General features: G+C 33.3%; 2 protein-coding genes and 1 long non-coding RNA gene across 6 annotated transcripts; 1 reads left to right on the forward strand and 2 right to left on the reverse strand.

Annotated features, from left to right (window-relative positions):
- Window positions 1-1,479: 1,479 nt before the first annotated feature.
- On the reverse strand, window positions 1,480-4,833 carry LOC104109038 (uncharacterized). 2 transcript variants are annotated; one of them, XR_004510193.2, is made up of 4 exons: window positions 4,250-4,833; window positions 4,029-4,124; window positions 2,742-2,782; window positions 1,480-1,714 (listed from the first exon to the last, which is right to left on the reverse strand). It is a non-coding gene; the product is annotated as an uncharacterized lncRNA (long non-coding RNA). The 2 variants fall into 2 exon arrangements; XR_689140.4 differs by having other exon boundaries at window positions 4,360-4,822.
- A 5,962-nt stretch (window positions 4,834-10,795) lies between these two features.
- On the forward strand, window positions 10,796-15,012 carry LOC104109039 (serine decarboxylase). Of its 3 annotated transcripts, none has more exons than XM_009618217.4 (6): window positions 10,796-10,949; window positions 11,203-11,547; window positions 12,730-12,961; window positions 13,081-13,274; window positions 13,363-13,499; window positions 14,200-15,012. In XM_009618217.4, exons 2-6 carry the CDS (start codon window positions 11,226-11,228, stop codon window positions 14,776-14,778), a joined length of 1,464 nt encoding a protein of 487 aa, XP_009616512.1. In that variant the 5' UTR covers window positions 10,796-10,949; window positions 11,203-11,225; the 3' UTR covers window positions 14,779-15,012. The 3 variants fall into 3 exon arrangements, with proteins under 3 accessions (XP_009616512.1, XP_009616514.1, XP_018630703.1); XM_009618219.4 differs by having other exon boundaries at window positions 10,799-10,949; window positions 11,222-11,547; XM_018775187.3 differs by having other exon boundaries at window positions 10,837-10,949; window positions 11,200-11,547.
- Window positions 15,013-16,251: 1,239 nt separating this feature from the next.
- On the reverse strand, window positions 16,252-18,918 carry LOC104109040 (abscisic acid 8'-hydroxylase 3-like). Its single transcript, XM_009618220.4, has 9 exons — window positions 18,702-18,918; window positions 18,019-18,337; window positions 17,791-17,943; window positions 17,454-17,714; window positions 17,281-17,367; window positions 17,116-17,194; window positions 16,922-17,028; window positions 16,720-16,838; window positions 16,252-16,633 (listed from the first exon to the last, which is right to left on the reverse strand). The coding sequence occupies exons 1-9, from the start codon at window positions 18,905-18,907 to the stop codon at window positions 16,543-16,545; spliced, it is 1,422 nt and encodes a 473-aa protein (XP_009616515.1). The 5' UTR covers window positions 18,908-18,918; the 3' UTR covers window positions 16,252-16,542.
- Window positions 18,919-20,115: the final 1,197 nt, after the last annotated feature.

Consider the following 20,115-nt stretch of genomic DNA (forward strand, 5'->3'; position numbering starts at 1 on the left):
TATATATATATATATATATATATATATATATATATATATATATATATATATATATTCGGGATGGATTTTTTCATGGCATGGACTTGCCTTACTTATTTATATTGTAATAAATTTACTTGGATATGGATCTTGTCCGTATCATTTATATTTAGGGATAAATTACCCCAGGGCTAGATTGGCCTTATACGGTACTGAGTAACTGACTGTCAGTCGATGTGTGTATATATACGGGTTGGAACACCCCTGGGCTGGATTGTCCATAAACAGTATCGGGTGACCGAATAATTGGTGACTAGTATTTACTTGAGGTCTTTCTAGTGAGATGTCGTATTCCTCATATCATGCAGTATTTATCAATTTCACTTGTACTGAGTTTAACTGTTGAACTTGAAAGCATGCCTACATTTCTATACCATTATTTATACTGGACTGTACCTGCGGAGCTCATCATTGCTTTCAGCCCAGAGGTTAGTCTTGTTACTTATTGAGTTAGTTGTACTCATACTACACTATGCACTTCGTGTGTAGATCCAGGTGCTCCCGGATACGGCAGCTGCTAGATTTCAAAGTTAATTCTGTTGGGGACTATCAAGGTAGCTGCTTGACGTCTGCAGACTTGATTCCCTTCCTGTTTAATTATTGTACTGTTCTATATTTTCAGACAATGATTTTATCAGTCGTACTTTGTATTCATATTAGATGCCCATGTACCTAGTGACACCGGATTTAATTATTTTGTTTTCAAACTTAAAAGATATGGTGGTTTATTTAGATTGTTGGCTTGCCTAGTATTGAGATAGGCGTCATCACGACATGTGAGATTTTGGGTCGTGACAGAAAACTGGACTATTCTTGCTTTAACATTCTTTTTATTTTATTTTTTCTTGAGCGGTACATTTTTATTTGATAATAAAAAGTTTTATTACAAAAAGAATTAATATATATTTTAGCAAAATGTGGATTCAATATTACCTTCTTACTTCTATTAATCACACGGGACATTCAATGTTACCATAATCACTCATTTTATGTTGTTAATCTCTTTGTCTTGGACTTTTTAGGAACTATATACTAGAAAATAGACGTATAGCAACGCCTCCACAACCGTTGCAATAGCTAGCAAAACCGTTGCAATAGACCTATTGGAACGGTTAGGGGACCGTCTCATCAAAGTGCGTGCCAATAGGTCTATTGCAACGGTTTCTCGTAACGGTTCTGAAACTGTTGCCATAAGCATGTCTATTGCAACGTTTACAAAATGTTGCCATAGCCAGATCTATCGCAACGGTTGCCTTGTCAACTAGAACGCTTCAAAACCGTTGCAATATTGTTTTATGCATTGATTGTTGAGGCTATTGCAACAATTATTATGAGCTAGTGCAACGGTCACTACAAGTTATTGCAACGGTTTGGTGGTTTTATACCATAATTATTTACCTATATAATAAATTATGTAATACATTAAAATTTATATAAATCTCAAAAGGAAACTCCTCATCAATATATAAAATTATATCTAAAATATCCAACTAGTATTATCCATATATAAAAGCTAAATATACAATGTCGTTTGGCAATTCAAGAGTTAATACATAAGTTGGCAAAAGTTTCTAAAATAAAAGATTCTAGAACATCTAAAAGTTTAACAACAATCAACCAATACTCTTGAGTAAGATCTTCACACCTTTCATCTACCCTTGTTCATTTGCTTCACCTATAAAACCATAAATTAAAAAAAATCAATATTTGTCAGATTAGGAATTACATATAATTAATTAAAAAAAGTCAAACAATAAAGTAAGCTGAAAGCTAAGATATAAAATAGTGAGGTCCTAGATAAGCATTGCTATTGTGGAATAGGGAATAGTTCAAGTACTCAACCAAGCATTAATTATTTTATGCAACAAAAGAATTCATTATGCAAATTGTGCTTAAGTTTTCTTCTCTAATTGTTACTTGCAATGATGGAGAGAGGTATAAAACTACCGAAGCATAAGTCATATACCATAGAATGATTTGCTATAACAAGATAATGGTGAATTTCTACACGCACAGAAGGCCACATAATTTGACAGCTTTTTCTAACCTATGGTCCATCATCCAATTGACCAGTCCACTCCAGAAATATTTAAACTGCTATATTGATAAATGGAGTTAAGTTCAAAGTTTTTCACCTGAAAAAGTACTAACAAGAAGCTCAATTTTTCAATATAATTTATTATTCACTTGGAAGCATAATCGTCTAAATGTTGAAGTACATACTACTAACAATCCAAACTGAAATTTTGACATAGTTGAATGCCCAGTCAAAAGAAAGGTAAAGATAAAATTAGAAACTAAAAACTATAGTTGTGACATCAAGAAAAAGACTGCAAAAAGAACTGTCAGAGAATAATTCAAGAGCGTGTTAACTGCATTGTACGCCCTCATCACAAGTACCAACTATGATAAAGAAGAGTTTCAAGGAATTTAGGCAAAGTCCAAATAGAGATGAACTTTGTATTATCTTAGATTGGAAGAAAACTTGTGGTAGTACAAGGAACGTAACAATATGACCAAACACATCAAGATGTCAAAGCAAGATAATAATTTAGCTAATTTTACCACTTTCATAGATGTTTGAAGGCTTAACAATCACCTTCAACAATGATCACCACCTAAGTCTTTATTTCAAACTCGCATAAGTGGAAAAAGAAATGTAAAGGAATAAAACGGCAAGAAGATTAAGAAAATGGGTATACCTTCAAGAAGGCCATAGTAGGAGATAAAGCCAATTGCAAACCTAACAAAATGAAAATATAACGATTGAATTAGCAATTGCTACAGGCAGCCAACGGAGTTACATGCAAATGAAAATATTATAAGTAAATTACATCACGGTGAAAGCTATTCAACCTTATATCTAACTTAGTTAAGAAAAAATTTGGAGAAAGGGAACCTTTTCGACAACTAATTCACTTCCCTGCATCCACAAATGCACTCATAAATTTAAGAGGTTGCTATTAAGATCGAAACTACAGTTTTAAGATGTTCACTCCACAAATTCCAAGAAAACGGTTTAAGATCGAAATCATTTCAAGGTACGCAATCTTCAAATTCTATTAAACCATAACAACTAAACATAAATTAAGAAATTGACAAACAAGATCAAATTGTCGTTTTCGCTTTCAGAAAATATATTTTGTTCTTCACAATAAAAATAGATGAAGAGGGACCTCCAGTAGTTAAATATTTTCTATTCTTCTACAGGATAAAACAGCAATCTCCGACTACATTGAGAAAACAATCTCCAGAAATAATATATAGTTCTTCATAATACAAATAGTTTGTGCCTCAATCCCACAAAAGTGTATTACATCAACTATGTCTAACACTTGGCCGATGAAACAGCTAAACTGGTCAACCTGTTGCAATAACTTACTTTCATCCATTCAGATTGCTACAAGATACTAGCATTGGTATTAGCTCTTTATCAAGTAACATGTCATTAAAACAGATGTCACGATAGGTCTAAACCTTGGAGCATAGACAACATAAAGGTACAAACAAATGAAAATAAAGAAATATTGAATATTGAACAATACCAAAGTATTACAACGAACAAAAGCATTAGATATGTTTTTTAATTTTAAAGTTTAGTTTCTTGAACTTTTCTAGTCACAACAGACTGACACCATGTAATCAATACTAGAAATATATTGAAGGAAATAGCCAAAAATATGATTACAGTTTGATTATTATTCACTAAGCATTACAAGGTATACAATCTTCAAGTGTGTGTGTGTACACACACACACACAAGCTAATACATGATATTTAAAAAGAAAAAACTTTAATGCCTAAGCAAAACAGAGGAACTAAAGAAAAAAAATATTTCAACAACTGTTAGATCAAAGCAACAAATTTATAGAGACACAAAGTCCTCACATGAATATTATAAAGCAAAAGACGGCCACTACCAAAAGATAAGTAGTTGTTTTCATAGTATAAAAATTCAAACTATTTTTAGAGTGCAGACCAAATTGTACCTGCTCAAGCATAGATATAGCAGCCCTAGTAAACCACCAAAGGCGAGAGGCAAAGCAAAACCTGAGCTGGGACTTGTAATTGGGCCAAAATTATAACTATGAACAACACAGAAAACATAATCAGTGCATCCTTCTTACAAACAACTATAAGGATATAAACGAAAATTAGATAGAAATATTCTATTTTCTTTAAAAAATCAAGAGCAAAGGGAAGGAATTACAATATAAGAAACCTTAAGAGATCCCCAATTTAGATTCAAAGCTTCAATTGAAAGAAAATAATGGATTCAACAAGAAATTAATAAGCTAAAAAGATGATTAAGGAAGAAACCCTAAAAATTTATAACTTCCTCTTGTTCTCCCTCAGCCACCGATTTCTAGCGAAGAATCCTCAAATATATCTACCGACGACGATTTCGCGGGATGAATTGATGGCTTTAGGATAGATTGCATGAGTCTGACAGTAAGTGTGGTGAAATTATTGAAGTTGGGCGGCCATCGCTTTTGGTTTTGATGGTGGTAGACGGTTCTCAGCGGTGAGGTTAGTCGAGGAAAGTAGTGTCACAATTGTAGGAGGGCCGCGTTTATTGCAACAATTACAAAAGCCGTTGCAAAAAGTCACTATACTGCAACGGTTTCGACACTAATGCAACGACTTCAGTGCTAAAGTGTGGTGATAGCAAAACCTTATGCAACGGTTACAATCGTTGCGATATACAGTCTATAGTAACGGTTTCACAACCGTTGCTGAAAATAGTGTTGCCATAGGCCCTATTTTCAGTAGTTACTTTTACTAGAAGAGTTCAATTTGATAACGTATTGATGCAACCTAAGTAAATGGATTAGAATGTTGTTACCTTCGTTCCTATCATCTTTTAGTTACTTCAACTTAGATTAGTTACTTGAATGCATGATAGTGATATAATCTGTGAACTTGCAAAGAAAATAATGAGATCTAAGCTAGCAATCTAAGAGAGAAGAGAAAGGAACTAGTATTCTCATTCATAATCCTCAAATGGGTAAAGTGCAATACATATAACGTTACTGAGATGGAGACTAAAGTTAAAGAAATATAATACTAACTGGGCCAAAATGAAAATACTCTAGGGACTAAACTGCTAACTCTCAAACTATAAACTGACTTAACTACTACTTATTCTCGTACTACTACTCAAGCTCTATGTACTACTCTCGCAGTTGTGCAATTGATACAATTCATATCAGATAGTCAGAGTACCACGTTTTTATAAAGTAATTAGTAAATGAATAATACCTAAAGTTTAATTATCCTACCAAAACTTTTGTCCACAACTATAAACATGGAGTTTTCGGCAGAAAATATCCCTAAATTATAACTCAAACTTTGACGGGAAATGTTAGGGGTCGTTTGTTTGGAAAACAAATTATCCCATGATTAATTATCCAAGGATCAGATTAGTATCTCACCCACCCATAGGGATAAAAAATACTGCAATCTTGGGATAACTAATCCCGAAATTAGTTATACCACGATTTTATCCCAACCAAAAATAGGATAAACTTATTTCAAATTTAATCTCGGAATTACTTATCCCTTATCCCTTATCCCTCATACCAAACGAGCCCTTAGTTTCTTCAAAGATGTTAAAGGGAGTGATGAAAGTTGTTAATTTATGAATAGTTCAAGGATGTTTTTTGTTCACAAAGAAAGTGTAAGGATGTAGTTTAAGTTTGGGTATCTTTGTACTATAACTATAAAATATTTTCAAATAAAAGGGTATAATTACATTTTAAGCAAACATAAGGACTACAGAAGCAATTTACCATCTGCATGGAGGACCATAGATTTGCCATAAATTTGTGCCACTTATAAAGCAGATGGGTTATAGGACAAAGTGCCAGAAACAGTGGTCCTACAAATTCAGATATTTACACATGACATGACTCACCTTTTGCTACCCTACTGAATCTTGGGAATCCAATTGCTCTTCATCATTGGTTGCGAATACGTATCTTTTTTCCTCTCTTTCTATAATAATATAATATAATCCAATTCAGATAGTATCAATGAACGTTTCATTTTTTGTATAATAATTATAACAATTGAAATATGCAACTAAGAGCATGTAACTGGAAAGGATAAGGATGGACGAGTCAGCAACTATTATTACTTAATAATAATATAAACAAAAAAGTAAAATGAATAAAAAAACTAGAAAGCATTCCCATGAAGTCTTGAAACTTTTAACATATTGTTTGGATGGTTAGTTATATATATATATTTATATATATATATATATATATATATTATTTAGATAAATTATATTATTTATCGCCGTCTAACACACTGAAGGTCTCCGATTCGAGTCCGGGCGATGCCATTCTTTTCAGAAATATTTTGTTATTGCCCCTCCCCTCCCCCTTCCTGAGCCGAAGGTCTTCTGGAAATAGCTTCTCTGTCTTTTTAAAGGCAGGGGTAAGGTCTGCATACACTCTATCATCCCAGACCCCACTTGTGAGACTACACTGGGTATGTTTTTGTTGTTGTTGTTGTATTATTTGTCGTCGTTTCATGATATCATATACTAATAATATGAAAAAATAAATTTGCAATTTTACAATAAAAAATAAGGTTACGAGGTAAAATATTTATATAAATAGGTAGGGTAAATGATAAAATAAGATTATTTAATAATAAGGAAGGACAAGATGAAAAGAAAAAATAAAGTTATAATGCGACCACGCCAAATAGGTTGTTACATAAAGTGACACTTTTCATCATTACGTAACAATGAATTTAACGATACGATACTATAAAATAAGTAACAATCAAAATAAATATTATATTTAAAGTAACAATACAATACAATACAATATGTAACAACCATCCAAACAAGTCGTAAGTGTATTTTACAGTTTCATAGTATCTTTTAAAATTTATGTTTATAAATTATGAATTCGTCTCGCTTAAGTTTTTAAATTATTTTGAATCCTTTTATTATTCAACTCATTATTTTGAATCCTGTTTGGCCAAGCTTCTAAAATAAGCTTATTTTGAGAAGTGCTTTTCTCAAAAATACTTTTTTAAAAAGTACTTTTGGTGAGAAGCAGTTTATGTTTGGCTAATTAATTTGAAAAGCACTTTTGAATAGTAATTAGTGTTTTGCCAAGCCTTTGAAAACTGTTTCTAAGTATATTTTTCTCAAAAGTGCTTCTCAGAAAAGTGCTTTTGGAGAGAAGCTATTTTTTCTGATTCCCAAAAACTGTTTCTGCTTCTTCTCAAAAAGCACTTTTTTTCCTTCCAAAAGCTTGGCCAAACACCTCAATTTTTGGCCAAAAATACTTTTGACAAAAAAAAATACTTTTGGCCCAAAAATAAGCTCGGCCAATCAGGCTAGAAGTAATGTACTAATTCTCTTTTGTTCTTTTTGTTTCTTTTTAGTAATAGCTTCCCTTGTCAGTTCAAAATCAGATTGTTTTAAGGTTTTTTTTTTTTGTTTTTATTTTTTTTTTATTTTTTAGAGAGGTGAACTTGTGAATAATGTTAAATTGACATTTGACGAGATCCGACCCTTTACTTATACTAAATCTGTACTTAGGTGCATGATTGAACTTACAATAGTGAGTATATTGCAACTGAATCTATCAAATTAATTCAGATTTTTTTAAAAGTGAATTTTTTTGTTTCATATTTGTCTGCTTGATTTAGCTAGTGATTTAAAACTAATTAACAATTAATTTTCTTTGGTATCTTTATTTTTCTTTTTCTAATATTACTAGTAGTAGATACCTTTTGAAACCAAGTAATCTGAAAATTTTCGAGCCATCCAATATCAATACTCCATTTTTTTAGTATTTAGACAATATAAAGAAGACGTCTGTTCATCTTTCTTACCAAAAAAAAAAAAAAGAAGACGTCTGTTCGGACTCTCAAGGGGCAGTGATAATGTTTTAAGTAATTAAGTTTCTTAAAATGGCAACTCCACCAATTTCTAAAAGGCAAATTAAGATGACGCTACTATTTTTATTCTTTCATATTTCCTAAACTTCTAACTTATATATTATCTACTATAAACTATTACAATCATTCGTTCAAATCATTTTCTTTTAAACTCGCAAAAGAGTTTATTCATAAATCGGATGGAGGGAGTAAATAGGGTAGACTCGTCTGTTGATTCCAGATTATTCGAGGAAAGCAAATTGGTTGGCCAAGCTTTTAAAATCAGCTTATTTTGAAAAGTGTACCTCTTAAAAGGTCTTTTCAAAAAAAATATTTTTGGTGAGAAATAATTTGTGTTTGATTATTTAATTTAAAAAGTTTTTTTGAGTAACAATTGATATTTGGCCAAACTTGTAAAAAGTACTTCTAAGTGTATTTTTTTTAAAACTATTTTCGGAGAGAAGCTACTTTTTTCAGCTTCTCAAAAACTGTTTTTGATTCTCCTTAAAAGCACTTTTTTCCTTTCAAAACTTAGCCAAACACTTTAATTTTAGGAAAAAAAAAAATACTTGTGACGAAATAAAAATACTTTTGCCTCAAAAGAAGTTTGGCCAAACATGCTACATAATTCTAGAGAACTCGAGGAATGAACCATAGATTTTGTTTAAAAAGTTTGAAATAATATTTAGAGATTATTTCAAATAAGTGGTTGTTTATCAAATTGCCCATCACTTCAATTTCAAACTTGAAATATGAAATTTGAAAAATAGATTTAGGTAGTTTTTCAAGTTTTTGCTCACAATATTTTAATATATTTTCATATCCAATCATACTTCCAAATTCCAGATATTCTTTTCCAATATTAACTTCAAATATTATATTTTCTCAAATATCAATCACTTCGAGCCTGCTTGAAAAGCCACATAATAATTGAATTTGAGTGTAATTGAGTGTAATTACACAGTTTGGTATATTTGTTGTAATTACAAGGTTACTTTTTAATTTATTTTCTTTTTGTTTTTATTTTAATTTATTTTTTATAACTTTTTATTTCCATTATTTTTTATTTTTATTTTAATTTTACCTTTTAATTTCTTTTTTAATTTTAAAAAATATATTTTTTGTACATTATTTATCTTTTATTTCTCTACCTTTACTTCTTGTGATTCCATGTAATTGCTCGTATATTTTATTTCTTATTTGTTTTATTTTCTTCATTTAGCATAAGTGCGTTATTATTCTAGTTTTTGAAACTACACCTCCTAATATTATAAATAATGAGTCATTAACAATTTTGGCATATAATGAGTGATGTTATTAAAGTAGAATTTCGTTGTTGAATGAGGTTATAAACTTATTATGTTTCCTAATCTTAAGTTGTATTTAAATTTATTTTTATTATGTTGGAATCTGACATATGTTTAATTTTTTTTTATTTTTTTTTTGGAATTTTGAAAATGTGCTATATTATGGTTCCAATTTACTTATTTTAGTAGTATTGGCTTGTTATTTCATACTGCATGTTGTTCATTTTTAGCAGTGTTTTAAAAGGCGCTTTCGGGGCGAGGCGCACCAAAAACGCCCCGAGGCGATAGTGTGGGGAGAAAGTCTCAAGAGGCGTACGCCCAACAATTCGGGGCGTACGCTCGGGCATTTGAGGCGCGTTTTTTTAGTGAGGCGAAAGCCCTAGAGACTTTTTCAAATTAAAATAAAAGTCTTTCATATAATACCCAAATTCTTAAAAGTCAACTTGGTAATTACTCAAAAGTTTTAAAAAGGAACTGAAATGTATTAAATTTAAAAGTCAAGATATTTTTTATCGATTGAAGCCCTAATTCATGGTCATTCCCAATTCTTTATCTTGTCCGCTAGTATGCTAATATCTCCCAAAAGCAACGAATATTCACCTTTTTTTACAAGTACAAAGAGAACTCCATTCTCCTTCATAGCAGCAAGTTCAAAGTTCAAATTGCAGGTTAGTCATCCTTTTTTTCCCTCAATATAGAAAACGTTATTCTTTTAGACTCAAGTTACTTGTGCTTTGTAAGTAGCGTATAATAGATTGTTTTGACTAGTTTTTTATGGGGATAGAGCGCGCGCGCACACACACATTATAAAATATTTACTGTAATTATATTATTTTATAAAATATTAAAAATTAAATATCCTATGGGGCTTACGCCTCGCTGAGGCATATGTAAAATGCCCCGCCTTACGCCCATGCCTTTTAAAATACTGATTTTTAGTTAGAATTGATAGATTGATTTTGTCAAATATTTGTATAATATTATGACATTATATTTATAAATATTAATTTATTTTATCAAACATGCATTCCATGATATTCTTACAAAACGTATGTTTTTAGTTTTTATAATTAATTAAACTAAATATTATTAATTTTAAATATATATAAAAATTATTTTACAATATTAGTTATAAATATATGATTACTAATCAGTGTATATTCAAGAAATAATATGTATCTTAAATACCAAATCTAATATCATTTATACTTATAAAAAATTACGTATAGGCATATATTTATTATTTTTAACTTTTAAGTTTTGATAATTCATTTAAAATTTAATCTAACTATGTAATTATATTTGTGCAACCAAATAATACGCTTGTAATTATGTTGTGACAAACAAATAGATCGTCGCAATTACTAGACGGTATAATTACTAGGTTGCGTAATTACTAACATAATAATTACGCCACTTCCGATTAGCAGGTAGCTTTCCAAATAGACCTTCATGTCTAAGCGCCTAGGAAAATCATAAGGATTCCATGAGGGAGTTCCGATCTAAATAAAGTACCACGAGGGACTGATTAGTAAATATAAGAAAAAGACTAAAAATGAAAAGAAATAAACATTCAGTTATTAGGCTATAAATACAGAACCATATTTGTTCATTCTTTTTCCTCTCTCCGCAAAATCAAGAATTGCTGAGCCGATACTGCCGGTCTTCCCTATACAACAATCTCTCTTAATTCAGGTAAAAACCATACATTTATCCACTGATTCCTATTTTTCCGCATTTATATTCATATATTACGCCTGCACTTTTTCTGTCATACATTGCGGGAAAAAATAAAATTGCAAATTTCTTTTTTTATATGAATAATCGGTTAGATAATTGAAATCCATATGTATTTTCGGTTCTAATTTTGTTGGATTGATCTGTAACTAATTTTGTATACAATTATAAAAATTGACGATTTGATAAAATTTTACTAAAATGGAAGCAGCGATTGTTGATTCGAACAGAGCTATGGTAGGAACAAGCGCAGTAATTGAATCGGTCAGCTCCGCTGTGATCGGAAAAGAGGTGGCAGCGGACAGTCGACTTGATCTGACGACTGTGGCGGAGCCGGTGCCGCCAGTGGTGAAATCGGACGATGTAGATGGCGCGGTTAATGACGGTGAGGAGCAGAAGAGGGAGATTGTGTTAGGGCGGAACATACATACAACGTGCTTAGCTGTTACGGAACCTGATGCTGATGATGAATCTACCGGTGATAAGGAAGCCTATATGGCTAGTGTTTTGGCTCGGTATCGGAAGACTCTTACTGATCGAACTAAGTACCATTTAGGTATCGTGTTCATTTTAATTTTGAATTGTGACACGTGATTTTGATTTCTTTGCTGAGGCGGATCCAAGATTTTAACTTTATAGGTTCGAGTTTGAAATTCTACCACAGTCCATTGGATTTACTAGTCCATAAAGGGAATTATATATTTTCTTAGGTTGGCTTTAGATATTTCCTTTTTTGACAAATGTTGCTACTATGGCCATTTTAGCTTTCTAAATTGGTTTCATATATATTAGGAATGGTATCTCTAGCTCGAAATCTGTTATTGGTTAATCCCCCTTAAAACGGGAGAGACTAGGATATAGCTCCAATATAAATGTTATGACTTACTATTATGTTTCCTTTTGGGGCAATTTTTTTTGGTTTAGAATTTTGGTAATTTACTCTTCGGGCTTAAAAGTAGCCCTTTTCTGAAATACTGAGTTTTGTCTTTGAAATTGGCAAACTTGTGGCTATTGCTTTTGGCCTCGACTAATTAAGCTGTCCAGCTTGTTGCATTGGAAAGTTGTAACAAGCAGCTGATTATTTTTTCTTTGCTATTATTTTCATTGGGGACAACATGAAAAGAACATGCCTATTTATGGCAAAAGAAGCATACTGGTAAAGTTGAACAAAAGATTGGTCTTGCATGAGCGTGAGATTAGGTTCAGGACACAGTTTTACCATCACATAGCAAGTAGTTTCTTTTTTTTTTTTTGGTTGGGGGGGTTGGGATATTGATGAAACATGAGAGGATGAAATCATTGGGTGATTATTTACTATAAGGTGTTTCTGATATTCTTATCTATTTCTTCACCTAAGTATGATATAGTTTTTCCTCCTTTTGGGAGGTAAACATAATTTAGAATGGCTTCTGTCTTTCTTTTAAATAGCTATATGTGTTGTCTTATTTGCTGTTTATTAAAAGTTTGATTTCGTGTTGTGTTTAGCATTAAAAAGTGCTTTTTCTTCATTAGAACCTTATATATTGATTGCCTCCGAACTACCGTACTGATGTTATTTTTGGTAATGAATATAGTATTGAAATTAGCCAACAGTATAGATATAGTATTGAAATTAGCCAACAGTATGTCCCAGTGGGTGGGTGGACTAGTCCAGTTTACAACATCCTTGACTACTTTCATTGCATTCCAGGTGTAAAAAGATATTTGCCTTATTATCTCAGATTGCTGATTTTCACAGGGTATCCATATAATTTGGACTTTGATTATGGTGCACTCACACAGTTGCAGCATTTTTCCATCAATAACTTGGGGGATCCATTCATTGAGAGTAATTATGGTGTGCACTCAAGGCAGTTTGAAGTTGGGGTTTTGGACTGGTTTGCACGCCTATGGGAAATAGAGAAGAATGAATATTGGGGATACATCACAAACTGCGGAACTGAAGGAAATCTTCATGGAATCCTTGTTGGGTTAGTATAATTTTAAATTTTTTCGTTTGGAAGCATTAGGTTACTGCTGAAGAGGGGATCTCCCTCCTTTTTCCTCTCTTTTTTCTAATTCTAAGGAAAATACTGTCTTAATAATGCAGGAGAGAAGTATTTCCCGAAGGAATTTTGTATGCTTCGAAGGAGTCTCATTATTCTGTTTTTAAAGCAGCACGAATGTATAGAATGGAATGTGTGAAGGTTGACACTCTACTAACTGGTGAAATAGATTGTGCAGACTTCAAAGTTAAGCTACTAGCAAACAAGGACAAACCTGCAATCCTCAATGTCAACATCGGTACTCTCTTACCCTTTCACTGTCTGAGATATTCCCTAAATGCAGCAACCGCTTAGCTGCCTAATGTGCCATCTTTTTTGGTTGACAGGAACTACTGTGAAAGGAGCCGTCGATGATCTTGATCTCGTCATAAAAACCCTTGAAGAGTGTGGGTTTTCACATGATCGGTTTTATATCCACTGTGATGGGGCTCTCTTTGGTCTTATGATGCCATTTGTCAAGCGTGTAAGTAATTTGTTTATACAAGTTGTTTTTATTGTTTAACTTCTCCTTGCATTTCTTAAACTAGCCTATGTGAAGTGTATGTAAAAATACTTGGCTACTGTTAGCGAATCAGGAGTTTGTGAGGTACTCTTGTGTAATTGAAAATGTGAAAAGTTGCTGCCTTTGCCACTAGCAATAGGCAGAAGGTTAAAAGTCAAATTGGTTCTCTGTAACCATTTCTTTTGGAACTAAAGGGGGAAATATGAAGAGAAGCAGAATTCATATCTTTGGCTGATTAGAAGGACTAAAAGATAAAGTATCTTTTTTCCGGTCCTGTTGGCAGTAGGTGTTCCTTATGTGGATACTTCTTCACAGTAAAAAACAAAAAAAGATGAAATAGATTTTGTATGCAGATCTACAGTCCTGTTGGCAGTGTTTATATTCCTTTTTTCTTTTGACAAGTATTAATGTTCGTCATGTGGTAACTTCTTCAAACCAAAAAAGAGATTCTGCAAGCAGAGACCATCCACCGCCACAGCGCTTTTATGAATCATAAATTTAACTATTATCTTTTGTTGCTCCTACGTACCATTTTACGGAACAATAAATTTAAAATTTAAATTTTCAGAAAAGGAAAGAAACCAAAAAGAAGATTTTTTTTTTGAAGGTAATGCTATTGTTTCAGGGTTTACCTCTCAAGTAATATTGTTAATATGTACAGGCACCGCAGGTTACTTTCAAAAAGCCAATTGGTAGTGTGAGCGTCTCTGGTCACAAGTTTGTGGGATGTCCAATGCCATGCGGTGTTCAACTGACAAGGTTGGAGCACATTAATGCCCTTTCTAGGAACGTGGAGTACCTTGCTTCAAGGGACGCCACTATCATGGGAAGTCGGAATGGGCATGCTCCACTTTTCCTTTGGTGCACCCTGAACAGAAAAGGGTACAAGGGATTCCAGAAAGAAGTCCAGAAGTGCCTAAGGAATGCTCATTACTTAAAAGATCGCCTTATAGGAGCTGGAATCAGTGCTATGCTGAATGAACTGAGCAGCACAGTTGTTTTTGAGCGACCTAAAGATGAGGAATTTGTTCGCAAGTGGCAACTTGCTTGTGAAAGAAATATGTCACATGTTGTCGTAATGCCTAGTGTCACAGTCGAAAAGCTGGATGACTTCTTGGACGAGTTAGTTAAAGCACGATCAATCTGGTACAAGGATGAGAACGTCAAGCCTCCTTGTCTAGCTGCAGATATCGGGAGTCAAAACTGTTGCTGCCCTCAGCACAGGGGACGTAATTCTTAGATAGAGAAGCTATAGTTTCTCATTGTTTCTGTAGGAAACATTAGAGCCATCGTGCCACTGATGTTTGAATTAGAGAAGCTATTAGTTTCTGTAGGAAGCCTTGGATTCATTGTAGAAGTGATGTTTGAATTGTGACTTGGACCCATAGAAGTGTATCGGTGTGGCATTTTTGCTTCTGCATAAATGTGTTATCATAAGGAAGGATTTGCCAAGATTATGTGGCAGCTTTATGAATCTTTTGTGTTCCTCTCCATTTTCTCAGTCTGCTATCTTTGATATGAAAAAGGGGAACTCCTAGCCATAGCAAAAAATATGAAAAAATGTTGAAAAGAGAGTTTAGAAACTCTGCAAGAAAGTTATGGTAGCATTTGTGCAATAGATTTTAAGATTGGATGTAGTCTACTAGTCTTGTTCGGTATGAAATTGTAAAACCCGTCAATGGTTATGACCTCCATATTCTTGAAGCAAAACTTGCCTTCTTTGGTTGGGTCAAGAGGGGGGTTGATGGATTGGTCTGTGTTTCTTTTTCTGGCGTCAGGGTGGGTCAAAGAAAAAAAAAGGAAACAGAAAGAAAAGATGAACGAAACAACTGATCAAGTTTATTTCTATAGCAGATAACCATTTCTGTTTCTGGTTTTTATCCCCTTAAGAGCATGCATATTCGTGATATCTTTAGAAGACTAATGTAGTAGAACGTTAAACTGAATAGGGGATACAGTTAATGATTTGTACCTTGTAGTCCTATTCTTCTAATTTTTTATTTATTTATTTTATCGTTGAGGTACAATTTTTTCGGTTGCAAACAGAATCTAAACTTTCAATTTGAAGCTTCTTTTTTTACAATAACAATCTCAGTGAATCTGCAAACTATCATACTCTCTGTATTATATATGTCGTTTGGCTGAGGAATCTCCAGAAAGTGATTGGAAAGAAATCATGGAAGTTAATACATAAACTGCAGGCTAAGGTTGAAAAACCGAATTATCCATTTCTCAAAAGGATGTATACTATTCGATTTTTTTTCTTTTTTGGTAGTTATAATCATCTTCTTTTCTTGAGAGCAGGTGGCTATTAGAGAGTAATTACTTGCAATGCACATTTAGACTTTTCTTGGCTCTTTAATCAGGTAATTCTAACGTCCAGTTAAGTTTTCGAGCTATGCATCTGAGTTAAATATATCACATTCAGTGCTAGAATGGGTGGATCAAGGGTTGATTGTAACAACCTCCTGCCATATACCAGCCACCCCTCTCGACGAGAAAAGAAGAAAATGAAAGAGGAAGCAGAACAAAATGAGCAAAGTACTTGCTTTGAGCTTGGGTTGCTATAGTGGTGAGCACCCTCCACTTCTAACCAAGAGGTTGTGAGTTCGAGTCACCCCAAGAGCAAGGTTGGGAGTTCTTGGAGGGAAGGAGCCGAGGGTCTATCGAAAACAACCTCTCTACCCCAGGGTAGGGGTAATGTCTGCGTACACACTACCCTCCCCGACCCCACTAGTGGGATTATACTGGGTTGTTGTTATACTTGCTTTGAGCTTTAAAATGTATCACTTTGTTAGATTACCATCTTTTTTATCATCATCAAAGAGTTTCATACATTATCTTGCAATTTAACAATGGATCTACAGGAACAATTCCAACTCATTGGTTACTTATTGGTTCAACTGGAACCAGGAGTTGGCACCTTTTCCTTATTTGTGCTATTATATTCTACTAAAATGCTTTCGTTTCCTCTTTCTAATACAATGTGAAAGAAAGACATTATCTAAAGTGTCTCAACCATGACTGGATACTTGTTCTTTGGCATCCTGACAAGTGTTGGCTGAACAGAATCATCTGTGTCTAAAGGCGTCCATCTGCAAGGTAGACAAATTTTCAAATTAGATACAGTTTCTTAATATCGTTGGAGAAAATTTCAAAACAACTGTTCCTTTTTTCTTACTTGTATCTGCAGACAAGATGATGAAGGAAAACAGAAATTTCCAGTTTGGCTAGGTTGATTCCAGGACACATGCGCGGTCCGCTTCCAAATCCAAGGAAGCTGAAAGGTTTTAGAGGCTCCTGTAGAAAATCCAACAAGCCGACTTTTGTTATAATATCTCAGGGGTTGAATAGGAGCCAGCTTATTATTTTGGAGAACTTACATCAAATCTAAAAGGATTAAACTTCTCAGGATTAGGAAAAATCTTGGGGTCGCGGTGGATAGACAGTACATCCAAGTTAAGAGACCATCCCTTCTTGATTTTGAATCCTGAGCATGGTTAAAAGATTTATTCTAGCTCTGTATAGTAGAGCAGGAAATGTAACAAATTCCAGGTATGAGAAAGCTGACAGTTACCATCAATTTCAAAATCCATTGCTGCTTTTCTTGAAAACCAAGGCAGGATTGTTGCCATTCTAAGAGTTTCACTTATTACCTGAACATTGAAAGATCAAGCAAACAGTTAATCTTTGAATTTCAGGGATGAAAAGAAGCTGGATTCATGACTATTATGCAGCTCACTTTGGCGGTGTAAGGCATATTATTGACTTCAGACCAGGCAAGATCTGGCGTGCCTTGTTTTCTAGCTTGGATTTCTCTATGTTCCTCCTGCAAATAAGAGATTCAAGTTATAATCTAATTTCAGAAAGTTAAAGGCTGTTCCTTTTTCCCGTGTTAGGGTCAATAAGAATTACCCTTAATCGTTCCAATACAGCAGGATTTTCTTGAATAAATTTGAGTAGCCATGTCAATGCAGCAGTTGTAGTATCGTGTCCTGCAACTAGCAGTGTTAATATGTTATCCTTCAGTTGTTTATCGGAGAGTTTGCCATCATCATCATTTCCTTCTGATGCATGCTTCTTTACCAGGGATTGCAAGAAATCTTGTTTCAAGCTTTTCCCACTTCTCCGTTGGTCAATTATCGAGTCTAACATAGCATACATTCGATCACGAGCCTGTAGTTGACAAATAGCCATCCCTTTTAGTTTGTCCATTAATCCTATTCTGCATATACTGTTGAAAATTTGTTACCTGAATGCCACGATAAAAGGCAGTTCCCGGTACCTTGAAGGGTAAAGAAGAAAAAGAGGCAGAAATAATCTTGAAATTGGTTCGAAACTTGTCTTGTTCCTCACCAGTTGGATCTAAGCTCATTATCATGTTGCCTATCACCTTGAGCGTGAACTGCAAAACATAATCCAACAGGTTGAAACAATGCCTCTAAATCAAAAACCAAACTCAACAATCAAAAGACTCAACTGTGGAAGCCTCTTCAAGAACCAAGACTTCTTTTCCAGACCATTGATCCAATGTTTCAATAGCTAAGCTGTTGATAAACTGAAAATACTTCTTAAGTCCATCAACAGAAAGTGGTTCAGCAATTAGTTTTCGGAGTCTCTTGTGCGAATCTCCCGTCTGTTGAAGCAAGCTAGTAGGTCCAAGTACTTGCTGTCCTGTGTAGAAAAGGTTTAAGCTCACCATTCCATCTTTTCCTGTCAACAATATTTTACTTGCTTCTCTTCCTGTCATGAACACCGTGTACCTTCCCAATACATAACTCTTGAACACCTTCCCATACCTACAATCATTATTTCAATCACGCGCCAAACCATGATACAGTCAGTCAGTGGCAAAGCCAGAAATTTCTTCAAGGGTGTTCTGACTTGAAAGTAAGTAAACAAATTTCCCGACAAAGGGTGTTGAATATATGTTATATACATCTAAAATCAATATTTTACAGTGTAATTTTTCATAACATAGAGCATTTTAAGAATTTTCTTTAACTTTCCCGAGCAAGATTTTAAATTCTTTCCCACAATGCAAGTGAATGAGTTCTTTCTAAATAAACATAGCATATTATTACGATTCCCTGGAGAAATATTTGACGTGCTATAGCTAGATAATACGAAAATGATCATATGTTGGCCTTAACACTTACTTACAGTTTCTGTCTCTTGTTAATGAAGCTGTATATACCAGCAGGGCTTGAGAATTCAGATATGAAAGACAAGCTCTCTCCAATAATAGGCCACCCTAAGGTACCTGGAATTGCTTCCATTTCTTTTGGAGAATCCCTTGTTTTCAGTAAGATAGCTAATATTACTAAAGCCAACACTAGCACAATCACTATTAACATGATTAGCTCCATTCTTGAATGTGTTAAAGCTGCAAAGAATGATTAATTTATATGTGATATTGTGATGATCTCAAGAACAGCTTTAGCATAAACTGATTCCTTGTTGGCATAAGACAACTTCACCCCATTGAATATATTAAGTTTCCATTGGTATTAGATGTTTTCTATGACAGGGGTCCAAATGGATTTACTATAAATTTCTAATTCATAAAATTATTTTACTACTAGTCACAATTTCTTCTAGACTTTGTTTAATGTCAAGAAAATAACAGAGTCAAATTATTCTACTAACAGAAAAAGGTAAGTTCAAGGAAATGAAGAGAAAAGAAAAACTTTCATCTTCTTTTACAATTTGAAGAAAGTTGGGATAATAAATGGAATTAATTATGAAAGATAAGATGCTTAACAGACTCAAAACCACTTTACTCAAGATTTCAGTTATATACTCTTAACAGCGAAAACATTTTTTACACTATTAATGTAGTTTAAATGTCATTTTTACCAGGTTACTGATTAATGTTTATTATTAAGATTTACTTGTCTAAATATTTCTAACACTATTAGTGCATATAACTTAAAATCCTTTACTTATAATCGATTAATTTGGATTGGATGCTCAAACTAAATAACAATAAACATTTCTGATGATAAAGGATAATTCAAGACCACCTTGATTTTGATTCAGATTTTACTCAACAAGATAAATGAAATAGTTTTAAGGCATAAATTCATTTAAATTGGTTGATACTTCAATTTTGAAATTTTCTGCAAGGAGAAACCATCTCACTGTGTTTCCTATTGGTATTATGTCAAGTTTTACTTAGTTGGTGTCAATATTCTTGTCTAATGAAAACTGCTTGACATATGGAAGTGATTAATTAATCTTTAAATTGGCTGATACTTAGATTTTTCTGTTAGGCTATATCTAAGGAAGACCACTAATCACTTGTTTCTGTTGATATTGTCCCAAGTTAACTTGGATGGTGTAAACATTCTTGTCTAATTACAGCTACTTGATTGATTAATTAATCTTTTGAAGCAATGCAACAATAAATTCTGGCGTTGAAATCATGGCTACCACCTGTGAGTATATGGCATCTTCTTCTGTGATAATGTCAAAATAGATTCATGTCACTGTTACATTGTAAATTCAACTTTTAAATTAATAGGAACTTTGATATCTTGATCAGTTGAAGGAATTTAACTTCTTCCTACTCTAG

Source organism: Nicotiana tomentosiformis, chromosome 4, assembly GCF_000390325.3.
Source record: "Nicotiana tomentosiformis chromosome 4, ASM39032v3, whole genome shotgun sequence".
NCBI classification, from domain to species: domain Eukaryota; kingdom Viridiplantae; phylum Streptophyta; class Magnoliopsida; order Solanales; family Solanaceae; genus Nicotiana; species Nicotiana tomentosiformis.